General features: G+C 25.9%; 4 protein-coding genes and 1 long non-coding RNA gene across 9 annotated transcripts in view; 3 read left to right on the forward strand and 2 right to left on the reverse strand.

Annotated features, from left to right (window-relative positions):
* Positions 1 to 1619, forward strand: part of LOC124429760 (vesicular inhibitory amino acid transporter) — a 3638-nt gene extending 2019 nt beyond the window's left edge. Inside the window, exon 4 of the mRNA XM_046975407.1 lies at positions 1 to 1619. This exon is cut by the window's left edge and continues 55 nt beyond it. Within this exon, the coding sequence (XP_046831363.1) occupies positions 1 to 1130 (1130 nt within the window). The 3' untranslated portion in view covers positions 1131 to 1619.
* Positions 1620 to 3313: 1694 nt separating this feature from the next.
* Positions 3314 to 5190, forward strand: LOC124429800. Its single transcript, XR_006943552.1, has 4 exons — positions 3314 to 4458; positions 4551 to 4644; positions 4746 to 4871; positions 5021 to 5190. It is a non-coding gene; the product is annotated as an uncharacterized LOC124429800 (long non-coding RNA).
* On the reverse strand, positions 4978 to 7197 carry LOC124429798 (methyltransferase-like protein 25B). The gene is made up of 8 exons (XM_046975456.1): positions 7058 to 7197; positions 6786 to 6895; positions 6434 to 6701; positions 6221 to 6369; positions 5829 to 6131; positions 5558 to 5711; positions 5378 to 5487; positions 4978 to 5280 (listed from the first exon to the last, which is right to left on the reverse strand). The coding sequence occupies exons 1-8, from the start codon at positions 7181 to 7183 to the stop codon at positions 4995 to 4997; spliced, it is 1506 nt and encodes a 501-aa protein (XP_046831412.1). The 5' UTR covers positions 7184 to 7197; the 3' UTR covers positions 4978 to 4994.
* LOC124429799 (protein kish-A) lies at positions 7130 to 9110 on the forward strand. 2 transcript variants are annotated; one of them, XM_046975458.1, is made up of 4 exons: positions 7130 to 7148; positions 7620 to 7745; positions 8342 to 8457; positions 8755 to 9110. In XM_046975458.1, exons 2-4 carry the CDS (start codon positions 7743 to 7745, stop codon positions 8858 to 8860), a joined length of 225 nt encoding a protein of 74 aa, XP_046831414.1. In that variant the 5' UTR covers positions 7130 to 7148; positions 7620 to 7742; the 3' UTR covers positions 8861 to 9110. The 2 variants fall into 2 exon arrangements, with proteins under 2 accessions (XP_046831414.1, XP_046831413.1); XM_046975457.1 differs by lacking the exon at positions 7130 to 7148 and adding an exon at positions 7214 to 7353.
* Positions 9111 to 11424: 2314 nt separating this feature from the next.
* The window catches only part of LOC124429773 (lachesin-like), a 126001-nt gene continuing 112425 nt past the window's right edge, over positions 11425 to 25000 (reverse strand). For all 4 annotated transcript variants that reach the window (XM_046975426.1, XM_046975428.1, XM_046975425.1 and 1 more), the window contains 5 exons: positions 22810 to 22983; positions 18429 to 18557; positions 15164 to 15299; positions 14780 to 14937; positions 11425 to 13740 (listed from right to left, as the gene is read on the reverse strand). In XM_046975426.1, coding sequence (XP_046831382.1) covers positions 13370 to 13740; positions 14780 to 14937; positions 15164 to 15299; positions 18429 to 18557; positions 22810 to 22983 — 968 coding nt within the window. In that variant the 3' untranslated portion in view covers positions 11425 to 13369. The remainder of the gene's footprint in view (positions 13741 to 14779; positions 14938 to 15163; positions 15300 to 18428; positions 18558 to 22809; positions 22984 to 25000) is intronic.

Genomic DNA, 25000 nt, shown 5'->3' on the forward strand with positions numbered 1-25000 from the left:
TCGCAGCAATGGTCGGTATAGCACATATCTGCTGTTACACCGGTAAGATTCTCGTCGAGTGTCTATATGAGTTCGACACAGTAACAGGTCAACGTGTTAGGGTACGGGATTCTTACGTAGCCATTGCTAAAGAATGTTTCGGTCCAAGATGGGGTGCAAGGGCAGTCAACATTGCACAAATAATAGAATTGTTGATGACCTGCATCTTATACGTTGTTGTATGTGGTGATTTAATGATCGGCTCTTTTCCCGAAGGTGCTATCGACACGAGAAGTTGGATGATGCTGATAGGGATATTTTTACTTCCTCTTGGCTTTCTCAAATCTTTGCAACATGTATCGATGCTCAGCTTTTGGTGTACGATGTCTCATCTTTTCATAAATTTCATTATCGTCGGTTATTGCATTTTGGAGATAGGCGATTGGGGATGGTCTAAAGTTAAATGGACTATCGATATGAAAAACTTTCCAATCTCGCTTGGTGTAATCGTATTCAGTTACACCTCTCAAATCTTTCTGCCAACGTTAGAAGGGAATCTGATAGATCGTTCCAAGTTTAATTGGATGTTAAACTGGAGTCATATAGCTGCTGCTGCCTTTAAATCTCTCTTTGGATGGATTTGCTTTCTGACTTTTCAGAATGATACACAACAGGTGATCACAAACAATCTTCATTCACCTGGCTTTAAAGGTTTGGTCAATTTTTGTCTGGTAGTTAAAGCTGTATTATCTTATCCTTTGCCATATTATGCTGCCTGTGAATTACTTGAAAGAGCATTTTTCAGAGGTCGACCTAAAACAATCTTTCCTACAATTTGGACGGTCGATCGAGAACTTAAAGTTTGGGGTTTGGCATGGAGAGTCGGTGTTATTGTCTTCACCATTCTCATGGCTATATTCATACCACATTTCAGTATTCTCATGGGCTTCATTGGCTCCTTCACTGGCACTATGTTGTCCTTCATATGGCCTTGCTACTTTCATCTTAAACTTAAAAGAAATTCTATGGAATGGAGTGCTGTAGCGTATGATTGTTTTGTCATCTTTTTAGGTATACTATTTGGAGTAATTGGTGTTTATGATTCTGGCACCGCTTTGATTGATGCCTTTGAAATTGGTTTACCCTTTTAAATGATTCATATAATTCTTATTGCTTTCATTTTCTCATTCATCTCATTCTGAACTTGAGAAATATTGAATCGCAAATTTTCATTTAACCTAATGGGACAACAAAATGTATAGTGTCTCTTCGAAACGGTAAGATAGAAAAATTTTTAAGGATAAACAAATGCTCATCGTAACATCCAATAAGCGAACAAATTTTCTCAATCACCTGATTTCATCCTTACTCTTCCAACGATCTTCAAAATGATTATAGTTCATCGAAATTTAACAAATCAAGTGTCTTCCATTTAAGATCGCTTAGAGTTCTATCATAATTAGAGATATTTTGATGATATATTGTATATTTAAATTCAACCAGAACTGACATATCTAACAATATGCAAAATAAAAAAAAAAAACAAAAGAGAGAGAATGAAAAAACATTTTACAGTTTCAGAAATCTGAACTGTTCATTGACCATTGAATTAAAAAAAAAAAAAAAGAAAAAAAAAGAAAGAAAAAAAAGAGATCTATAAATGAGTGAAGGAAATGTTATAAATCAAGTCTTCCAAAATAAAAATTTCTTTTTCGAATGACGATAAGAAAAGCTTTTTAGAAAATTCATTTAGATTACATATCGTAAGACTATAAGCATCGATGTTTTCCATATTATATATAAAATCTGTCGATGTTAAAAACTGTTGAAAAATGAGTTTACGGATTTTCTAATCCTGATTGCGTACCTTATAAATAATTTTTAAGTACGCTTTGAACAATAAGCACGTCATGATGACGCTCGATGGTTGCAATTATAGTACGTAGTATAATCTCTTGCAAAAGAAAAAAAAGAAATTTAAAAGAGTTATCCCTCATGTTTGTGCCATAGATATAAATGATAGTTCGCCTAAACGTAGGTTGCATTGAAAGTGCCATCGAAGGTTCAATAATAAAATAATAAAATAAACGTGCATTCTTCGAGTGCAAATTAATAATGCACTTGGTTATGTATGTATGTATATGTATGTATGTACAAGCAAAATTGTACAAAACGATTAGTCGAATAATCGAACGTCTTCCAAAGTTTGTAAAGTCCGTTTAGAAGATATATCTTAGTTTCTAAGTATATGCATTACGTGGGTTACGTCGATAATTAAAACGCTTGAAGAATGTTCTCTCATTGAATAAATTTCAATAATTTTATTTAGATGCATATTAAAAATTATGTGACTTAAGTATGTAATTTACAAAGTCTACGATTATTTATCTTTTCTTTTTTTTTTTTTTTTTTTTTTTACACCAGTTTATCGATTTGAGAACATTCAAAGCGTTGTAATAATTTTTAATTTTTCGATAGTCCAATAGAATTTAATTTTTTTTATTAGAACATTTTCTAAGGATTAGTTTGCATATAAATATATATATATATATATATATATATATATATATACATGTATATGTATATAATTTAGTCGTGATATTTTTTTAATCGAAACGACAAATATTTGTTGAATTTTTCAAATAAATTTATATAATACTCGATTAAAATTATAATTAGATATAATTTTTCTATCAGACATTTTTTTTTTAAGGTTAGTTTTCATATATTTATTTAAACAAATTATTGAAACTTTAAATAAAAAGTTTCAATATTATTTTTTTTAAATAAAAAGTTTCAAATTATTTTAAATAAAAAATAATGACCAAAGTGTTAAATTTTAATACACTGAGGTTAAAAATATAACAATTATTGTTGTACTATCGAAATATTAAATATTATGGGGAATTGTTAATTAATAATCACAGAATGAAACTTGTCTTCCAATGATGTCTTCCAACATGATAATAATAATTATATATCGCGATTTATTGATCGAGACGAAACTTTGTTAATAATATTAAACGTTATATATTGAGAGTTGTAGCCGTTAAGCATTAAAGGTTAAGGTCAAGGATTATTAAATTGAATATATATATATACACACACACACACACATATATATATATATACACACACATACGTAATTCGTGACAAAATTAGTCGTAAAAATTAATATTAATTCACTTTCGAGTATCCTTTTATTTATTATTAAACGCAAGAACAGTCAATTTATTTGTTATCATTTCGAACATAACCAAAAATTTATCAAAATAATAATTACGTTTACAATGAATATATTTTAACGATCTATCTACGTGAATGTAATGATTAATTAAAAATTTCTCTATGGAAGATATATTGTATAATATGAAATACGTAAAAAAAAAAAAAGGAAGTAAAAATATTTGAAAAAAGTTTATTCTCTCGCAATATCATTTAAAATCTAAAATTATTTCTCCTATTGTATCTTGCACAATTGAACGTACCAAAAAGCCTTTCTCGTTTTAGAATCTGTGATTGATAATACGAGGCTTTATATTTCAAGACAATAAACGATTATCTTATTCTCGCTTTTACAAAAGCATATGTTACAACAAAGCCAAATCATACATAATATGTATATGTACAATATCCAATAAGTACATGTCAAGAATATATCTTTGAGTTTTCATTAAATAAAAAAAAAAAAAAAAAAAAAAAAAGAAAAAAAAGAGAAAAAGAAAAAAGAAAAGAAAAAAAATGATACGAGTAAAAATTGTTCAATTATATAGATTATATATAGAAATTAATTTGTGAAATTTCAAATCAAAGTTATCATCCTGAAATAATACTACATAGTAACTCTACATTTGCATAATAATAATAATAATAATAATAATAATAATAATAATAATAATAATAATAATAATAATAATAATAATAATAATAGTAATAATAATAATAATAATAATAATAATAATAATAATAATAGTAATAATAATAATAATAATAATAATAATAATAATAATAATAATAATAATAATAATATATGTATAAAATGAGGGAACTTCATTGAGAACTGATAACCATACTTTCGTTTAGATTTAAAATGCTTTGTTGGAATTATCGTCTACAATGGCGTCTTAAAAATTAACTTTATCAATGTTTTTTCGTGTAGTTTGAATGTACGTATAGGCAATTTACAAAATGATATAATCAGGTGCTTCCTTTAACGAAAAAAAAAAAAAAAGACAAACAAACAAAGGATGGAGACTAACATATAAGAAATGAAAATACATTATCAAAATTTTAAGAAATTGTCTTTCATTTGTACCTGTTTCAATTGAATTATTTTCATCGGATCTTTCTTTATAAAGTGATCTCATTTTTATCTAGAAAATAACTTTCTCTCTTTGGTAAGAAAAACTATAGATAAAACCACAAACGAAACTTCTATCATATGTCATGCTCTGAATACTGTACGTTGGTATATATAAGGTATGCTCATTTCAACTGTCATAGTAATAATCATTTAACGTAACTATAATAATATAATTATTTTTTGATTTTATATTATGTTATTCTTACAGAAAATATCTTTCATATGTTGTCTTTTTCTATGGTTGATAGTGCATGTATCGTCGGAAGATAATAAGTCAGACAAATCGTATTACAAAAAATATGGTAAAATCTTAAATAGTATCGATTAATATTGTATAACATTAATTTTAATCGATATATATATATATATTTTGATTAATATTTTTTTGTTATTTATATTATAGAAGAAGTTCCACGTGTAAAAATAAAAGTATTTCGTGGTCCAACGGAAGAAAGAAATGGCGAAACATTTGCTAAATGGGGATTTTGGATAAAACAACCACGTAACTCATCTGTACATATTGATTAATGTAAGAAGATTAAAAGTTTTTTATTAAGAAATTTTATTTACTATTATTTAAATATATTTAATAGGTTATTATGATGGTGGTAACTTAAAACATTACATTGCAAATATCAAATATTGATGTTATTTATATTTCCTCATGATTTTTTACAGAAATTAAAACTAAGTTACGTGGTGACAATTTTGCATTAAATACTGGTCTTATTATAGGATTTAAGTTTCTTTCTGAAAGATATAAAAATCTATCCAAAAGTACTAATGTTTCTACCAATGGTGCTAATAAAATTCTAAGCGATGAAAATATAACTATTTGTAACCAATAACTCAAATAATGTTCTATTTCTGTTCCTTCAAGATCTATATCCTTTGGTTGTAATTCAGATTGAAGATGACGTGTTGCAAGAAAACAATATCTGAAAATAAAAAGTGTATATATAAAATTTAACATTTAAATTCTATAATATATATTTATAGTATATGTATAAGATTTTATTTTTTTTTTTTCTTAACTGTTTAAAAGTCATATCTCTTGTTACTTTAACATTTTTTAATTGACTATGGGAAGGTAACAAATTTCTTTCTGTAAGTATATTTTCCAAAACTGCTCTATAAGCATGTACCTTAAAAATAAATTTGTATTAATTTAAATATATATTTTGGCATGATTATTCATATAACATTATACTGTACTATTAAATCTGCATAATTGTTGTTTTTCAATTTGTCACAATGTTTTTCTATAGCATGACAAGCTATTTCCAAAGCATTATACGAAAGCTTGTGACTTTTACATGACAAATACGAGCTAAGTGGATATCCTTTTTGTTTGTTTTCATTATTGGATCTAATAAAGAAATCAAAATATGTAAAAATAATTATTTTTCTATAATAATGTAAATAAATTAGGATGTCTATATATATATATATATATATATATATATGTCATATATAAGATACAAACTCTAATGTCATTTTCATATAACAACATCCCACAATACACATGAACCTTGCTTCTTTAGTCAACGAATATAGATTTAAGAGAATTGATGCTAAATCTCCACATGGATGTAGTCCAATAATTCCATACTGAAGACATTCCGTATTAACATTATAAATATTAGCGAATATTTCATGTAAATGCTGTTTAAAATTCATTTCTGCATGATTAGAAGTTTCTAATTTCAGTGATATATGTTCCAGTTTAAGAGGAGAGAAATCAGGGTCATGTTTACGCATAGACATCAACAATTCTTCATCATATAATCTATAAACCTCATACATATTATAATATATTCAAAAGAAAAAAAAAAAAAAAGAAAGAACAAAAATTAAAGAAAATTAATAGAACTTTACCTAGCTTTTTTTGATAATAATTCATCCTGTTCAATACATGCTACATGTAATCCATATTGGTAAGTCAATAATCTAGCTAAATGGCCGAGTCCTGCTCCAACATCTATCACAGATTTGCACTCTGACTTTTGAGCATAATATGAGCAAATCTATGTTTCATATATATCATATATAAATTTTGTTAATATTTATAATTCTATATAAAATAATCACCTGTGCCATCTGTTCTATTTCATGTGTCTTTTTCTTTTTCACATGTTTTCTGAATAATTTTATAAATTGCGAGGAAGCAAAATCTAAGTCTTTTAATTGTTCCTCGTTATCCAACAAATGTAAAGAAGTTACATTTTTACATTTTCTCTTTATCGTCAGCGATTTTTCACATTGTAAAAAATTGCTTGAACTCTCATCATTCCTATTCAATTGTAAATTATCTATAACTTTACGTAATGCCAATAACGACAGGGGTAATATTCTTCTGCTATAAAAGATATATTATTGATTATAGACTTACACTTATGGTTGGATATAAATATTATTTGATAGTAATTGAAAGAAATTATACCAAGAACGTTCTCGTGATAACCAAAATCCAAATTCGTCTGGAGGTATATCCTTTAAAGCAAATTTCCAACTTTTTGGTAATTTGTCCCATAGTTTCGCTCGATAAAAATCCTATAAGGATAATTATTAATCTAAGACCAATATCATTAGATTCTTTTAAATTAAATATTAAATCTCATTTTTTTTCTTTTTTTTTTTTTAATAAATTGAATAATTCAATTTAATTACTATTTATACGTAAGAAAACTTAACCTCTTCATTTTATACACATACCACTACATAAAAGTCTAACATCCAACCATATATATCTAATACACAAAATATTTTATCTATTCTTAGACGTACACTTCTACAAACATTACAGGTACATTCTGTAATTGAATCTTTAGTTGTAGTCATGATAGATCATAACAAAAGTATCTAAGCTAATACAAATATAGATGTGTGTATGTGAATGCGTGTGTACGCGTGCGTGTGTGTGTGTGTAATTGTAACATGAAAAAAATGTGTCTTATACTTTGATTAGAAAGATTTAATTTCACAAAAAAAAAAAAAAAAAAAGGAATCTGGTTAGTGATATTACAAAAAAATGTTTATTTCTCAAAGCGAAGATGTTTTTCTTTTTTTGTTTATTTTGAAGAAATTTTCTACGATACAAATTTGATAGGGAAATATGTTCTTTTTTTCTTTTTTTCTTTTTTTTTTTTTATAAAAAAATTTTACGAGAAATTTTCATATCTTTGAATTTTTTGAAAAACATATTGTTAATAATACAATGCGTATAGGTTATTTTTTTTACTTTGGTGTAATAATATTTTGATGTTTGTTTGTTTAGGGTGGTTTCGTTGATGAGCCTGCAAAGTCGTCACGTTATTTTACATTTGAATAAGAGAACGCCACTCCTTTTGTTACCTTCAACTTATTGGATGACAGCGAATCGTCTGTTTTTTCCATCATAATGGTAAATCACTATGAGATATTAATTTATTAATTTTGAAGTGTAAAAAGTAAGATATATTGAAGTTTTCATTATAATGTCATATAACCCTTTTTATATAAAACTTTACGAACCATAAAGTTGTAAGACTTTTATTTTTAATTTATAATAATCATATACAAATTATTACTTTTTTTTTTTTTTTACTATATTCATTCATTTATCATTTAATGTATTTATTAAAATAATAATTCTATTCACATAACCTTTCTTCTATAAAATTTTACAGGTCCCTCTAAAGTCGTACGAGATTTATTTTTATTTTATAATAATTTTATACAAATTATTACTTTTTTTTTTTTTACTATATTTATTCATTTATCATTTAATGTATTTATAAAAATAATAATTCTATTCACATAACCTTTCTTATATAAAATTTTATAGATCCCTCTAAAGTCTTATGGGATTTATTTTTATTTTATACTAATCATATACAAATTATTACTTTTTTCTTTACTATATTCATTAATTTGCCTTTTAATGTATTAATAAAAATAATATTTCTATTCCAGCATATAAAAAAAAAAACATTTACTAATTTTTGCCATATTTGGCAGTCTGCAATATTTAATTTTCAGAGTCTGGTATGCGTCTTACTTCTGTTAATATGTACCTGTACTTACATCAGATCTATCGCCCCAAGTTTGTTAGATAATCGTTTAGGAAAAGTTGGGTAAGTACGAATGATTTTATTTTATATATTTGTGAATTTAAACGTATCAGAGAATAGTATGAAATATAAAAGATTTTATTGATCTTTAACTGCATTTATATGTTAACTTATATCATGTTATATTTTCAATTATTTGTGCACAATATTTTTATACAAATTCTAATATTATTAAATATAAATAATTATATATAAATGCGTTGATAATTGTAATAATCATTAATTTATTATATATTAATAATTAATCATAACGATATATATTTTCTAATGATCCTTATTAATATGTGTTTTCTTAATTAGGTTCCTTGGTTTATTTTGGAAATCTGCACGAATTGGAGAAAGGAAAAGTCCTTACGTGGCATTAAGTTGTCTTCTCATGGCATTTAGTATATTATTTTGGACATAGAATAGCAACTTTTTCAAGGAACTTCTATAGATTTGTACAAAGATATATTGGGATGAGATATGGAAATGTTTGTAACATTTAATAACGTGTGAATGATATAATAGAAACAATGAATGTATGACAGACACGTATGTTTAATATTTCTTTAATGATGAAACAAATATGACAACAAAAAAAAAAAAAAAAAAAAGAAAACATATTTCTTTTAGGCCAACTGTAATTTATAAAGCAATAATCATTTCTAATTGCATTGTATCGTTTATTTATCAACATGTTATTCCTTCCAAAGCTTGATAATTACATGATCTTGGGAGCATTTCCTTTTTTTTTCTTTTCTTTTCTTTTTTTTTGTTTGTTTTTTTTTCTTTTCTTTTCATTTTATTCTCACAATATATTTTCTATAAACAACAACATTTTTTTTCTTTTTTTTCTTTTTTTTTTTTTTTTTTTAATACAATTAATATAGGATTATTATATTGAGTATCGTTTTGTATATATATATATATATATATATATATATATATATATATATATATATATATATATATATATATTGGGTTTATTAAATAGGTACATTTATCATATCTTTAAAGTCGCAGATATTCTAAAACTTGCTTGGTGATGCTAAACCACACAATGCGACCTAAAAATTGTACTCTGCAGTAATCGACGTTCACTGTCATACGTAATATCGAATGCAATATCTTTCTTAGTTGTATGTATGTATGTATGCATGTATGTACTTATTTGTTTTTATACATTCGTTTATCAACGTTAATATCGTTGACTTATGTCGTTTTATCTACAGAGTAAGATATGGTTTTTGATTATGCGGTAAATTTAATAAAATTATATGTAATACATACATATAATTGATACAATAGAAATTATTATTTTAATTTTGCTATAGAAAATATAATTATCAAGTAAATATTGCAGATATTTGTTGATTAAGAATTAATTATTTATGGTATAGCAAACGAACTATATAAAAAAAAATGAACAAAAAAAAAAAAAAGAAAAAAGGGAAAAAAACAAAACAGAATATATCTCGTACTTTGTCAATGAAAATGTAATTTAAATCACACGATCACAAGTAATTTATATGAATTTATCGTGTTCACCTCATCCACCATAATATATATGTTTGTTTTCATTGTTTATATCTACATAAAAATAGAGGATAATACTACGATATGTATAAAATGATAAAGCGATATACTTTGAAAACTGATATGTATTATCACTACGTTCAAATTTTGTTTACATTGAAACATTGTTTTTATCATTTTGGTGCTTTTTCTTCTATGAGGTAGAAAAACGACCATAGAATATTCGTATATATATATATATATATACATATATATATACATACATATATATATATATATATATATATATATATATATATATATATAAAGATTATAATAAATATGATTATTATGAATTAGGCATTTTTTTGTTTTTGCTATCGTGCATCAAATACGAAAAAGAAGATTTTTCACGTAAAATTTTTTTCTTTTTTTTTTTCCTTTCCTTTCTTTTTTTTTTTTTTGTTTTGGAATATGTCAAGCCAATTAAACTATTATAATAATATTATATACACACAATTGTGTTTTGTCTTACATACAATTATTGTCACTTTGTGAATAAAAATTTTAAAGCAGAAGTACAATGTAAGAACGATAGAATAATTGTATTATTTTGATAGAAATATTTTAACCATTGATAAATTTAAAAAAAAAAAAAAAATAAAAACGATTAAAAGAAAAAAGAAAAAAAGGACGATGGGCAAGGTGAACAGCGCATTCCTTAAAATTACTTCGAATAGAAATGAGAGCACTTGATACGATCAAATTATATATCTCCGATATAAAATATTCTCTTTTCTACGCACTCTTATTTTTCCTTAATATTATACACTATTTATTTAATAAATATACTTATATAAACGTGAACTTAATTACAAAAGGCGATAAAAAAGTTTATCTAAGATTAAAAACGACGCGATAATTATTGGTCAATTTAAATAATTATTACCATAAGAAGGTAAATTACTTCATTACCGACGGTCGAGAACAAAAAAAGTAATGATAAAGAAATTATAGAAATAACAAGCAACGCCCTCTATACAATTTACGTCGTCTCATATATATATATATGTATGATTATGAATCTTCCAATATGCATATATATATATATACATATACATATACACACACATATATATATATACATATATATATGTTTTATATGTATATATACACACACATATATATATTATTACTGAACAAGCTCTCGATACGTCGATAAATAAAGACATCTTATTATTTCTTATATTTATAAGTTAGTACGCTAATTATTTGTCTGCGTTCGAATAAAATCGAATAGTTTGATTCGGTAGTGCCTATTCGCTCGTTATGCGAAAATGCATTTTGATCTTACAAAATGATTATATTATTTAATTAGGTAATACGATTAAAATAAATTACAAAGGATATTCGTTTCAATCGCAACGCCATTGTCATTATCAGACTGATGTTTATCCTTTGTTATGTATACTCATTATATCTCGCTCTCTCTCTCTCTCTCTCTCTCTCTCTCTCTCTCTCTCTCTCTCTCTCTCTCTCTCTCTCTCTCTCTCTCTTTCGCTTTTTTTCTCTGTTACCGAGCAAATACTTTTAATTGTAGGTTAACCGACGACAATGGAATTTAACGTCGAAATGTGTACCTTTATAAAGACTTATATTTATATAGGTATCGTTACATAACGATATGCAAAAGGTAAAAGCGTATAGAAACGAAGCTTTCTATTACCACCTAACGTACGAGCGCAAACATATCTAATATATTACACGGGCAAGTATCCACTTTTGATTTTTTATTTCTTGTCTGTTTGTTCTTTTTTTTTTGTTTTGTTTTGTTTTGTTTTTTCGTTTTTTTTTCTCTTCTTTTTTTTTTTTTTTCTTTTCTTTTAATGTAACATCGGGCTTATACGTGAGTTTCTATGCTTATTGGTTTATGATGATGCATCGTTAGGTGGAATTATACAACTCAGCATCCTTTGATATTCTCGCCTGTTTTACAATTTATTTTGTATTTATTTTATTTATTTATTTCTTCTTTTTTATTTTTCTTTTTTCTTCCTCTTTTTTTTCTTTTTTTTTTTTCTTTTTATTTATCGATCGAGTAGTTCAAAATTTGAGGTTATAAAAAGTTTCATCCAGACGAGAACGAAATGAAAGGAAACGTTTGTTAAATTACATAAATGTTATCAAAGATTTTTAATCGCTGTATCGACGTCATTCGATGTTCTTTTTTCTTTTTTTTAACCTTTTTCTTTTTTTTTTTCCCCCCTTTCTTTTTCTTTACTTTTTTTATTACGACGTTCGTCGTAATTCGACGTAAAATCTTTTTAACCTCTAAATTTCCTTTTTCTTTTTTCCTTCTTCTTTTTTTTCGTGGTTATGTTAGCAAATACTCGAACGAACGAACGGAACGGCACTAACGATGCGTTCAAAACATGACCCTTTACGTTCGTTTATGTATGTATAAGGCTTTCGACATACTAATCCGTTATATATATATATATATGTATATATCAGGTCAGTCCAAAAGTTCGTGCGAATTAGTAGCATGTATATCATTTAAAAATGCGCACGAACTTTTGGACTGACCTGATATATATATATATATATAAAAGTACCCCGTAATTTTCTATCGAAAAAAGTAAATGAAGACGATCGATCGATCGATTTCGACAATGAAGGCTTCCTTCAAAAATACCCGAGATTAAAACACGTTCGATGAGTATTAACAAAAAAGCAGGACGCCTCTCGTCCATTTACTCGTATTTTTCATCTTTTTGTTATTATTATTATTATTATTATTATTATTATTATTATTATAATTATTATTATAATTATTATTATAATTATTATTATAATTATTATTATTATTTTTAACTTTTCCTCTCTCGTTTTTTCTTTCTCTCTCTCTCTCTCTCTTTCTCTTTTTTGATTTTTCTTTTCTTTATTTTTTCTCCTTCATTCGCGAGGAGACAGGGACAAAAGGTTCATAAAAAATACATTCGTAAGCGTTCAATATCTGATAGAACTTGTTTGAAATTCGCAAAGAATTACGCCCTAACGCGGCTTAATGTCCTCTTTACTCTTTCCATTATTACCACATACCTTATCATCTTTTTATTAACACCGTACAAGAAGGGGGAGGTGGGTCCACACACAGCTTCGCAAAGGATGAGAGAAAAAAAAGGGGTTGAGGGAGATGTGGGAGATGTGGGGGATGTGGGGGATGTGGGGGATGTGGGTTGGGTGAGGGGTGGTTCTGAGTGTTAGAAGAAGAATATGATTGAGAGTGAGACAAAGAATGGCGGTGTGGTGGCTGTTGCGGTGGTAGTGGTGGTTGGTTGTTGCGGTATTTCTGGTGAAGATTGGTTGTATGGATATATATGGATATAGTAATCAAGAGAAACGTATATAACTCATTTTATCGTATGGTCGATAAAAACGTTAAGCAGATCGTATATATTTGTTTGTTGAAGATAAAATTGCCGATGTTCGCGACATTTTCTACCTTCGGTTCCTTCTTAGATTCGCTTTTTTTCTCATCGGTGTAACCATTATTTCCTTTTACGACGATCGATGATGAGCCACGTGGATCAACGGTAGTCGATGTCGTTGAGTATTTGTTACCGAAGATCAATCGGGATGTACTCTTCTGCATCGCCGGGGTGCTCAGCTGGTGGAAAACTCGATTGACCGTAGAGACCCCAAGAATGCTTTTTGATTTACCACCTTTGTTCTGTTTTCTCCAGGTTGGCGAGGTCGCACGCGTTGGTAACGTAGCACGTTCTATCTCTAAAAACGAGAAAATATACGTACATGTAATTTTTTTTTCTTTTCTTTCTTTCTTTCTTTCTTTTTTTTTTTTTCTTATCCACAAATTTATTTTTCCCCGCATATATACTGTAAAACATTTTCGGATATGTTTATATAAAATTTTTTTTTTCATTTTTTTTTTTTTTTTTTTCATCCATTTGATCTCAATAATACGTGATATAAATTTGGTACCATACTTTTTGGACACCTTGTATATATATACATATGAGAAAATTTATAAATTTATTGGAAGTAATGGTAAGGTTAAGAAACAATGTTAACATATTCTTAATCGAAAAATTCAATCGAGTATAATGATGAAATTTGTTTGACATCGATAAATACTATACAAGCAATATCAGAACTTTCAATACTTTTTTTTGGCTATTACTTTTTATTTATTAGTATATATATATATATATATATATATATATATATATATATATTTATTTATTTATTTTTTAATAAGTTCACACATAGAACACAAGTTTTTTAAGAAAGCTACCGAGTTGAATATATTTAATCCTTTATTGAGAGAGATTTAGATTTATTAATCATCCTCTGAAAATCATCCTCGAAATATTAAGACGAGATGAATACTATAATAATAAACAAATAATAATAATAATAATAATAATAATAATAATAATAATAATAATAATACGTATTATAATAAAAAGAATCTGATGTAATCAAATGACGATTTACAAAGTCATTAGAAATTTAATAATTTTCTCTTCTATCTAATCGAAGATTAATGATGCGTATCATAAATGATATATCTTATAAAAGAGATAAATTTGAGATCTAAGTAAAGATTGAGAGTTTGAGATGAAAGAATTGAAAAAAAAAAAAAAACAAACAAAAACAAACAAACAAACAAACAAGCAAACGAAAAAAGCAAAAAAAAAAAAAAAAAGAAAAAAAGAGAAGGGAAAGAAGAATGAAAAAAAAAAGCGAGGGAAAAAGGAAGAAAAAGTAAAAAAGGAAATTGACATATTTTCATCCCATGACTTACCATATACCCTGATAGTGGCTTCGGCTTTTCCCATACTAGAGGATGCCGAACACGTGTATTCTCCTAAATCCGTCTTCTGAAGACGCTTTATCTTGAGCTCGATCGTCGTCTTCCATTCTTCCTCCGGTTGGCTACGTTCGTCGATCTCGTATCTTCCGCTACATCGACACATCGTTTTCGCTTAGTATCAGGGTGATGAGGGGTGATGAAGGAATTGAACGATTGATGGAAATCGAATCGATTATATTCCAGAGAGAGAGAGAGAGAGAGAGAGAGAGGGAGAGGGAGAGAGAAGAAGAGAGAGAGGGTGAGAGGAAGGGAGAAAGATCTTTGGAAGCTCAGAGAAGCTCTATGGATATGATTTACGTCATTTCCGACACGTACCCGCTCATGATCACTTGTTCCTTCCGGGTCCACAGGTTGATCGTCTTTGGATAAGCTTCGATCGAACAGATCAATGAGACATCCGTGTCCAATGGCGAACCCAATAATTGATTACGCACTTTTGCAATTGGGGCGACTGAAATGAAGATAACAAAAAGAATTCCTTTAATGATTTCCTAAATATTGGATTTATTAGAAATATTTTTTAATTTGGGTATTTGATTTAAATCGAATCGTTAATTATCGATTCTATCTCTTTCTCTCTAAACTCTTTAGTCAAATTTTACGAAATATTTCTTTTGTTTTTTTTTTTCTCTCTTATTTTTTTTCTCTTTCGTTTTCTTTTTCTTCTTTTTTTTTTTTAAGACTAAGACACGTTTACAACTTTTCAAAGAGATTCGAAGATTATTTTCAATATATGTGGCGTTCATTTTATTACGAGAAGATATTTAAAATAAATAAATAAATAAAAAAAAAAAAAAAAAAAAAAAAAAATAAAAAAGGAAAATATTACGATTAAGTGACTTTGTCGATTTCACAGAAATTTATTTCGCGTAAGACGCTTCTGCGTGAGGCCCCATATATGAGAATGTTCTTTTCCTGTTTTTATTTTTTGTTTTGTTTTGTTTATTTTCTTTTTTTTTTTTTTTTTTTTTTTTTTTAAGTTTTTAAGGAAATAAGAAGATTATTTTCAATATGGCGTCCACTTTATTACGAATTTGAGAATTAATGAGATGGTCCCAATGATAGAGCTGAAATCGTACAGAATGTTTCAGTAAAGAACGTTGGAAAGATGTTCTCGTTTAAAATATCAAAAAAGATTATTAGTCCGTTTAAAAAAAAAAATGATTTTATCGAAAATATTTTTAACGATTTAAAAATGAATCAAACGATTTAATCGATCTCATTGACACTTTATATATAAATTGCGTCGAATTTGATGATCTTTCATTTCAAATTTCAAAGGGATTTCGAAAGAGTACTTTCAAAATGTGTGATTCAATTTATTACATAAAATCTTTTTAATAAAATTGATATATTTATACAACTTGTATGATTTAATACACTCTAGTCTATTATACGAGCCACGAATAAATTGGTTTTTTTTTCCTTTTTTTTCTTTTTTTTTTTTTTAAATTATTCTACTTGATATAATAAATATCGATTACATCAAACGTCGAAGGGAGAGCCAATAAAAAATAAACGATCGATATGACAGATCCGATTCCCTTTTGGTATTTATTTTTCTCCTTTTTTTTTTCTTTTGCTTTGCTTTTTCCGTTTTTCTCTTTTGTTTTTTTCTTTCCTTTTATTTATTTATTTTTTTTTTTTTTTTATTTTTATTTTATTTTCTATTTCTATACGTTCGCGTTTACGGCTACTTTGTTAAGGCGACGCGATTCAAATGTCGCGTTACATAAAAATATTTGCACTCTGTAAAATTGAAAAATCAAGGAAATGTAATGTCATAGGTCCAAAACAATGATACTTCGTGATATCATGAATGAAGATAAAAAAAGAAAGAAGGAAGAAAAAAGAAAGAGAGAAAGAGAGAGAGAGAGAGAGAGAGAGAGAGAGAGAGAGAGAGAAACGAATAGAAAAGAACAATTTGTTGATAATTTCGAACAAATTAAATGATTATATCTTCAAAATTGCATCCATATCATTTTATATACTCATAAATGTATATTAAATTTAAATTAAAATTAAAATCGATCCTATTGTAATTTTAGAAAACACTTAAATAATTAACGAATGGTATTTACTTCCAAATTTCGTGCAAAATTCAATCGTTAGTTTCTATAATATATACGTTTTCGTTTTAATACGAAAAACTTTCTTTAAATTAAAAAAATTAATTAAACGTATATATCTGTTTATATGTCAAACCACAATGATTGCTTTTATATTAAATTTCAAATAAATCGAATGATTAATTTCAAATTGAAAGTGCCGTTAATTTAATTATAAGTTAATACAAAGTTTAAAATTATCGATACGTCGGGACTTTTTAATCGATTACTTTAAAATTTTACGAATGATTTACGACGTTTCTATCTTTTCTCTCTCTCTCTTTTTTTTTTTTTTTTTTTTTTTTTTTTTTTTTTTAAATAAATTCCAACGAATAGAAAAATTCATATAAAAATGGCATTTGTCTCATTAGATAGATTTTACGATAGATTTTACGAATGATTTACGTTTCTTTTTTTTTTTTTTTTTTTTAAATAAATTCCAACGAATAGACAAATTCATATAAAAATGGCATTTGTCTCATTAGATAGATTTTACGATAGATTTTACGAATGATTTACGTTTCTTTTTTTTTTTTTCTTTTTTTTTTTTAAATAAATTCCAACGAATAGACAAATTCATATAAAAATGACATTTGTCTCATTAGATACATTGATCAAGTTGAAAATTAACGATATGATCGAGAATATATCGATTCCATTGAAATATTACATATATCTGGGTGAGCATATATAAAATGCTTGGAAAACTCTCTTGACGATATTTTCTTCATAATTTAAGAACAAATAATATATATATATATATATATATATATATATATATATATATATATTATTTTCGAGCTTGTACCAAGTTACAAATATAATAATAAAAAAAAAAAAAAAAAAAAAGAAAGAAAATTCCAATTTAAATATTATTAAAACAGGTCGACCCCTTCGCCCCACCTCCCCCCCTTCGACCCCATTATACCCGTTAAAATTCATCAAAAACACTATTTATATTTAATTTCGTTTTACCACTAACACAATTAATTTTGTACACGTTACCTATTTTAATATACATATGTGAACACATTAATGTTTGAGTTTAATAAACACATATTAAAAATACATACACACATTCTCTCTCTCTTTCTCTCTCTCTCTCTCTCTCTCTCTCTCTCTCTCTCTCTCTCTCTCTCTCTTTGTTTGCCTGTCTGTAAGTAGTAATAATAATTAAATGCATAAAAGCTAAACGAGTAAGAAAATTGTATCAATTATGTCGAGTTAACACAAGACGAGGAATAATATGGTCGGTCTGTTTCTTTCTTTCTTTCTTTTTTTTTTTTCTTTCCTTTCTATATAATTTTCTTGTTCTTATTCTTCACAATTTTTATATCCTTCCATCCTTTCATTTTTCTTGTTTATGGAATAAATGGAGAAAAAGATGGGGATGGGGAGGGATAGGGTGGTAGGGGATAGGGGATAGGAGGTAGGGGGGGAAAAAAAATTAGCGAAAACGTGGTGTTACTTACAGTTCACTCTGAGGTAAACCCTTTTGCTGACTGTCGGTGGTACTTCGTTTCTGGCTATGCAAAGATAAGCTCCCATTTGCCTCCTGTCTACCCTCGTTAATTCCAGCTTCTCGCCGGACTGGCTGTCCACTGTAAAATTACCCGTTTGTATGAATATCTCGTTGAAAGTTCACTTACATCAGAGAGAGAGAGAGAGAGAGAGAGAGAGAGAGAGAGAGAGAGAGAGAGAGAGAGAGAGAGAGAGAGAGAGAGAGAGAGAGAGAGAGAGAGAGAGAGAGAGAGAGAACACGAGATCATATACCTAGAAGATATTCTTATACTTACAAATATGTATATAAGTATAATAAGTGTTTATTATATAACATCATTCATGAAAATAATTTATCAGTTTTCCCATATAACAAACAACTAACACGAGCTTGTTACATTTTTTTTTTATAATACAACCAATGAGTTTTATTACATTTTAAATGTTTTATAACGTAATCATTAATAAACATGGGATAATTATTTTCTTCTGTTTAATAATCAAAGTATAAAATTTACCAATGAGATATTATATTATATATTTTAAATTTTTATAATTTTTCTACGTACTCCTTTCTTTCTTCTACTTTTTTTTTCTCCCTTTTCTTTCTCCCCCTCCCCCCCTCCTTTTTTTTTTCTTTATTCCTTTACATCGCATTTTTTAAAACGAAACGAAAACACATCTCACTCTGATACGTGTTCTTAATGTGTATTTCTTTTTTTTTTTGCTCTCTTCCTCTCTTTTTCTTTTTTCTTTTTTTCTTTTTATTCTCAATTAGTTTTAAGCAAATTACGGAAAGTATTTAAAGGAAAAAAAATGACGAAAGTATTTAGAGGGAAAATATTTTAACGTTTAATTTGTTCACAATGTCGAAAAAGACAATATCTTTGAATATATTAATAAATATTTGATAAAATCATGAAATATATCTCAATAGATTTTTCTATTATTTCGAACGAACGAGATATTCGATCGACCCTTCATTTATAATCAACTTGTATAAATATATACATACATACATACATACATACATACATATATATATATATATATTTATATATATATTATACAAACCTATATAATAAATATTTGTCTTTCTTCATACATATATATATGTATATATACGCACGTATACATATGTCATATACATACATATATACGTATTATTAATCCACCTGTATGAAAATACAATATTCTTGGTGAATAATATTCCTGGTGAATAATGCTAGTAACAGACAATCGAACATTGTGGCAAATATGCTAACAGGCTAGGATAGTCTGTACTATACATACCTAACAAATCTAATTTATGTCGATACGTTCAAAACGATCACGTTTACGAAGAACATTTCGAAATTGACAATGAGACAAGCGACGAATGAGTTTTAAAGAATATCAAAATACAAATGAATTATATATATATATATATATATATATATATATATATACCCTATATATATATATATATATATATATACAGGGTATCCAGAAAGTATGAAACAAAATTTATACTACTTAATTATTAAGATTAAATGGATGAACAAAATTTATATAAATTTACGTCCAAAAGTGGCATTATTGAAAACATATATATATATATATATATATATATATATATATATATATATACATACAGGATAATTCATAAATTAATTGAAAGTAACGATAATGTTAAGAAACAATGTTGACATTTTTTTTAATCGAAAAATCCAATCGAGATATAAGACAAAGTATAATGATAAAATTTTTTGACATCGATAAGGACTATAAGAGAGCAATAATAATCAAAACTTTTGATACCTATCTTTGTCTATACTTTTTATTTATTAGTATATATATATATATTTATTTATTTATTTATTTATTTTTTTTTTTTTTTTTTAATAAGTTCACATATAGAGCACAAGTCCTTTAAAAAGGTAAATATATTTGATACTTTATTGAGATTCAGGTATAAGTTTGCTCCCATGCCTTTGGACACCGTATATATTTTTTTTATTTTACATTAAAATATTTAACGATTTTGCCATGAAAAATTCAAATGAACAACGACAAACGAACTTGGTTATCTCTTTTTCTTCTTCTCTTCTCTCTCTTCTCTTTTTTCATCCCTTTCTCTTTTTCCACGTCCTATCAACCACCCCCCGTCACCCTCCCACCCCTTCCTTCCTTCTCCCTTCCCCGTATAGCACCCAACTCTGGTCCAATCCGCTCACTCTATAAAGCTGTAAAACACGAAGATGTAATTCGACGGAACGCTGTAGGATGAAGCGAGCTCTCCTAATAAAGATGAAAAGGTGCGTTTTTACGAGGCACATACCTTTTTATAGAGGAGAATTTCGTTCAGGGAAAAATCAAAAGAGGAAGGTTAAAGCGAGCTGCCGAAGTCATTTCAACTTATATTTCTAACGATCGGTTACAATCGATAACGTTTTTAAAATTTGTAAGATTTTAAAATGTTTTAAGTCGGATTCTTCATTTTCCTCTTTTTTTTTTTTTTTTTTTTTATAAGGTGGTGTTACAAGAATGGGAAGTGATTTTGATGATATGATTTCTCTCTCTTTTTTTTTTTTTTTTTTTTTAATAATAATTTTATATCCAAATTTATATATTTATAATTTTATTGAAATAAGCTTTCGTAATTAAATATTAAGTGAGATTATTAGGATTTTATTTGTTTTATATTTTATAGTAATTTTTTTAAAAATAATTGTTATCATAATAAATAAATAATTTAAGATATGTCATATATTATAATATATAAATAAATTTCTATAAGTATTTTTATTATAATTCAAAGTGTGATTAGGTAGCTATTTTATAAATTATGACTGATTAATAATTAGAATATATTTAAGAAATTAAGATTTTAAGATATTTAATTATTTTAAAATCTTATAATTAATTAAATATTAAGAAGAATTTTAAAGTAAGATAAATTATTAAAATAAAGAATATTTTTTAAATCAAAAAAAAAAAAAAAAAAAAAAAAGAAATATTTAAGAATAAAAATTTAATTATAATATTAATATAATGTATAAATAATTAATTAATGTATACATTTATGTTATAGAATATATTTATTAATAAATTATTATTATTTAGATATATTAATAAATTTTATTATATATATACTTAAGTATTATTTATACCTTTTATTATAAATAAACAAAATGAACAAAAATATAATAGATAATAATATAAACAAAATAATATATAAGGATAAACAAAATAAAATTTGACACAATCGTAATTAAAAATTTTCAAATGATTTCATTCGTACGAGTTATATATACTTATTATGTGAGGAAAAATGAAAAAAATGAAAAAGAAAAATTTAATTATAAGAATTATCAACAAAATTGATATTATTGAATATATTTAAATAAATAAAGAATAAATTACGTTAGAGAACTATGGTTGTTTCAAGTCTCTACGAATTTTTCGTTCCGATGATATTGGCTGCGAAAAATTTTCATTCATAATTTGTATACAACGTACATATGTTCGTAGTATAGTAGTAGTAGTAATAGTAGTAGTAGTAGTAGTAGTAATAGTAGTAGTAGTAGTAGTAGTAGTAGTAGTAGTAGTAGTAGTAGTAGTAGTAGTAGTAGTAGTAGTAGTAGTAGTAGTAGTAGTAGTAGTAGTACCGATTAAATTCTTGGAATTTATATAGGTCAGTGTTCTACCAAGCGGTTTTGAATGAAATTATATATAAGTGAATGGCTTAACTCAAACATATAAGATTGAAATGAGAATATCTTTGAAATTACGAATCGTAAAGACTTAAATCAAATACCATATTAAAGGGTACGATTTCCTCTATTATTCCTTCTTTCTTTTTTTTTTTTTCTTTTGTAGCATATCGTTAATAATTAATTAACAATTTTTTTTTACAAACAATTCGTTACGAACACAATTCCTTACGAATCAAATTCGTCTTATTTTGCTTAAGGAATAATAATAATAATAATAATAATAATAATAATAAAAAAACAAAAGAATTCAGATAGCAATTGATTTATAATTATTAAATTAATAAATTATTAATTAATATGTTAAATAAATTAATGAATTATTAATTGATAAATTAAATAAATTAATAAATAATTATTGAACGAATTATCTTTCTTCTTTTTTTTTTGTTCTCTTAAAAATTCTAGAAAAAAGTAAAAGAAAAAAAATGATCTAATGAAAGAATGAATAAATAAATGAATGAATGAATGAATGAATGAATGAATGAATGAATGAATGAATGAATGAATGAATGAATGAATGAATGAATGAATGAATGAATGAATGAATGAATGAATGAATGAATGAATGAATGAATGAATGAAACCATTAACTGACCTTGAATTAAAGTCTCGTGAAGACCTCTCATCAGAATGAAATCACTTTTCTCTCTTTTCCAAAGTACGCGTGGTGCTGGTCTACCCGATGCCTTGCAAGAAAGCGTTGCATTTTCTCCTTCTAAAACCGAGACCTCTCCCTCCGATGTACCAGAACTCAATATGTCAGGGGGAACTGAAAAAGAAATATACATGTATATATATTTATATACAAACTGATCGAGATTCTTTCATCAATTGTATACCTTCAAGTATATATATATACTCACGCACAATAGATCTATACTATACATAGGGACTGTGTGTTTTCTATCGAGGAAACGATCGAGATTATTAAAAAAAAAAAAAAAAAAAAAAAAAAAAAAAAAATGTACTGAATCCTTTTATTATGAATTTCTTTCTTTTTATATATATATATATATATATATATATATATATATATATATATATATCGAGTAGTATTTATCATAAAGATTCAGAAAATATATATACTCGTTCGATTCATTTCTTTTCTTTTTTTTTTATTATTTCCTTTATATTTTCATAGCTCTATTATTTTCCTTTAATTCTTCTAAAAGACATTGTAAGAAATAGAAATAAATAGAGAAAGAATGAAAGAGAGAAAGAGAGAGAGAGAGAGAGAGAGAGAGAGAGAGAGAGAGAGAGAGAGAGAATCTTTCTTCTACGAGAAAAGAAATACATATATATATATATATATATATATATATATATTTTTATATAGATAGATAATATTCGAATTTTCGTCTGACTATAAGAAAATAATATTTATATAAAAGTATCTCGATAAGTATTCCCATTGGGGAGAATTCGTGATAAAAATAACATCATTGAGATAGAATCGTATGTGTTTCTATCGAATGAACGAAAATCCTTTCGTGCTCTATCTAAAATAGAAATGTGCAACAGGTATCAGAGCTTTATTATACTGTTTTTGTTCATAAGCAATTTAATCAGTAAATACGAATTGTAGTAAACTATTTTATATATATATATATATATATATATATATATATATATATACAACATTTTATATCGTTACATTTAATCTTTAAATCTCTAAAAACGAAAGGAACAAAAACAAAAACAAAAAAAAAAAGAAAAAGAAAAAGGAAAGGGTAAACAAAAGAAGAAGCTTCTAGGAAAGTGCTATTCTTGTAGAAAATTGCAAGTAAAAAAAATTAAACTGATAATGGCAAAGATATTGGAGTAAAGAAAAAAGAAAAGAAAGAAAGAAAGAAAGAAAAAAAAAAAAAAAGAACAAAAGAAGCAAAAACAGAAAATAAAAAAAGAAAAAAAAAAGGAATAAAAAGAGAAGTGCCGGGCCCTTTTAAAAGCGTCGAACAAGATCACCAAAAGTAGTCCAAGCGACTCGGTCGAAATTCCATCGCGATTTTAAGTGGACTTGAGGGACGACAACACACCTTTTAAAAGATTCTTTTAACCTTTCCATTTGCTTCAATTCGAGATTAAAAAATATAACAATGTGAACAACATTGTTCTAAAGAAAAAAGAATTCTACTTACTATCTCTTTCTCTTTCTCTCTCTTCATATATATATATATATATATATATATGAGTGTATATATAATGTTATATATAAAGGATGCGTCAAAAATTTCTGGATGATTTTTAAAATCAATTATTAATTTTTTCAGACATTTTAAGATAATGTTCTTTTTTTTTTTCAGACTATAAAGATACAAACGTGACTATTAAATACGTGTCTAAAAAGTCTCGATGAAAAAAGATTTCATATTCTTTTTCTTTCTTTTTTTCTTTGCTTTTCTTTTTTTTTTCTTCTTTTTTTTTTTTTTTTAATTAATATTCACATATATACCTAAGTACTAATATAGTTTCAATTAAATGGAAATTAAGTAGATAACAAAAAAGAAAAAGAAAAAGAAATAATCCTTTCTTATCGCTAATATAATATTTAAAATAGATAATATAAAAGATAATATAAAATTTTTATTAAAAATATATATATATATATATATATATATATATCTAAGAGTACTTATTACATAAAAATTAATAACTTTTAATTAATAATTATGATAATGAATAAAAAAAAACAAAAATAAATAAATAAATAGATAAAGAAAAAAGCTATATATATATATTTATTTATTTATTTATTTATTTATTTATATTTAATAAATAATAGTATT

The sequence above is a fragment of the Vespa crabro genome, chromosome 16 (genome assembly GCF_910589235.1).
Source record: "Vespa crabro chromosome 16, iyVesCrab1.2, whole genome shotgun sequence".
NCBI classification, from domain to species: domain Eukaryota; kingdom Metazoa; phylum Arthropoda; class Insecta; order Hymenoptera; family Vespidae; genus Vespa; species Vespa crabro.

Coding starts and splice junctions, on each gene's coding strand:
- LOC124429798 (XM_046975456.1), bottom strand. CDS start 7,183: ATGACTACAACTAAAGATTCAATTACAGAATGTACCTGTAATGTTTGT. Junction 6,370..6,433: donor AAATAGAACAGATGGCACAG/GTGATTATTTTA, acceptor TATGAAACATAG/ATTTGCTCATATTATGCTCA. Junction 6,132..6,220: donor TTATTATCAAAAAAAGCTAG/GTAAAGTTCTAT, acceptor TGAGGTTTATAG/ATTATATGATGAAGAATTGT.
- LOC124429799 (XM_046975458.1), top strand. Junction 8,458..8,754: donor AATCGTTTAGGAAAAGTTGG/GTAAGTACGAAT, acceptor TTTCTTAATTAG/GTTCCTTGGTTTATTTTGGA.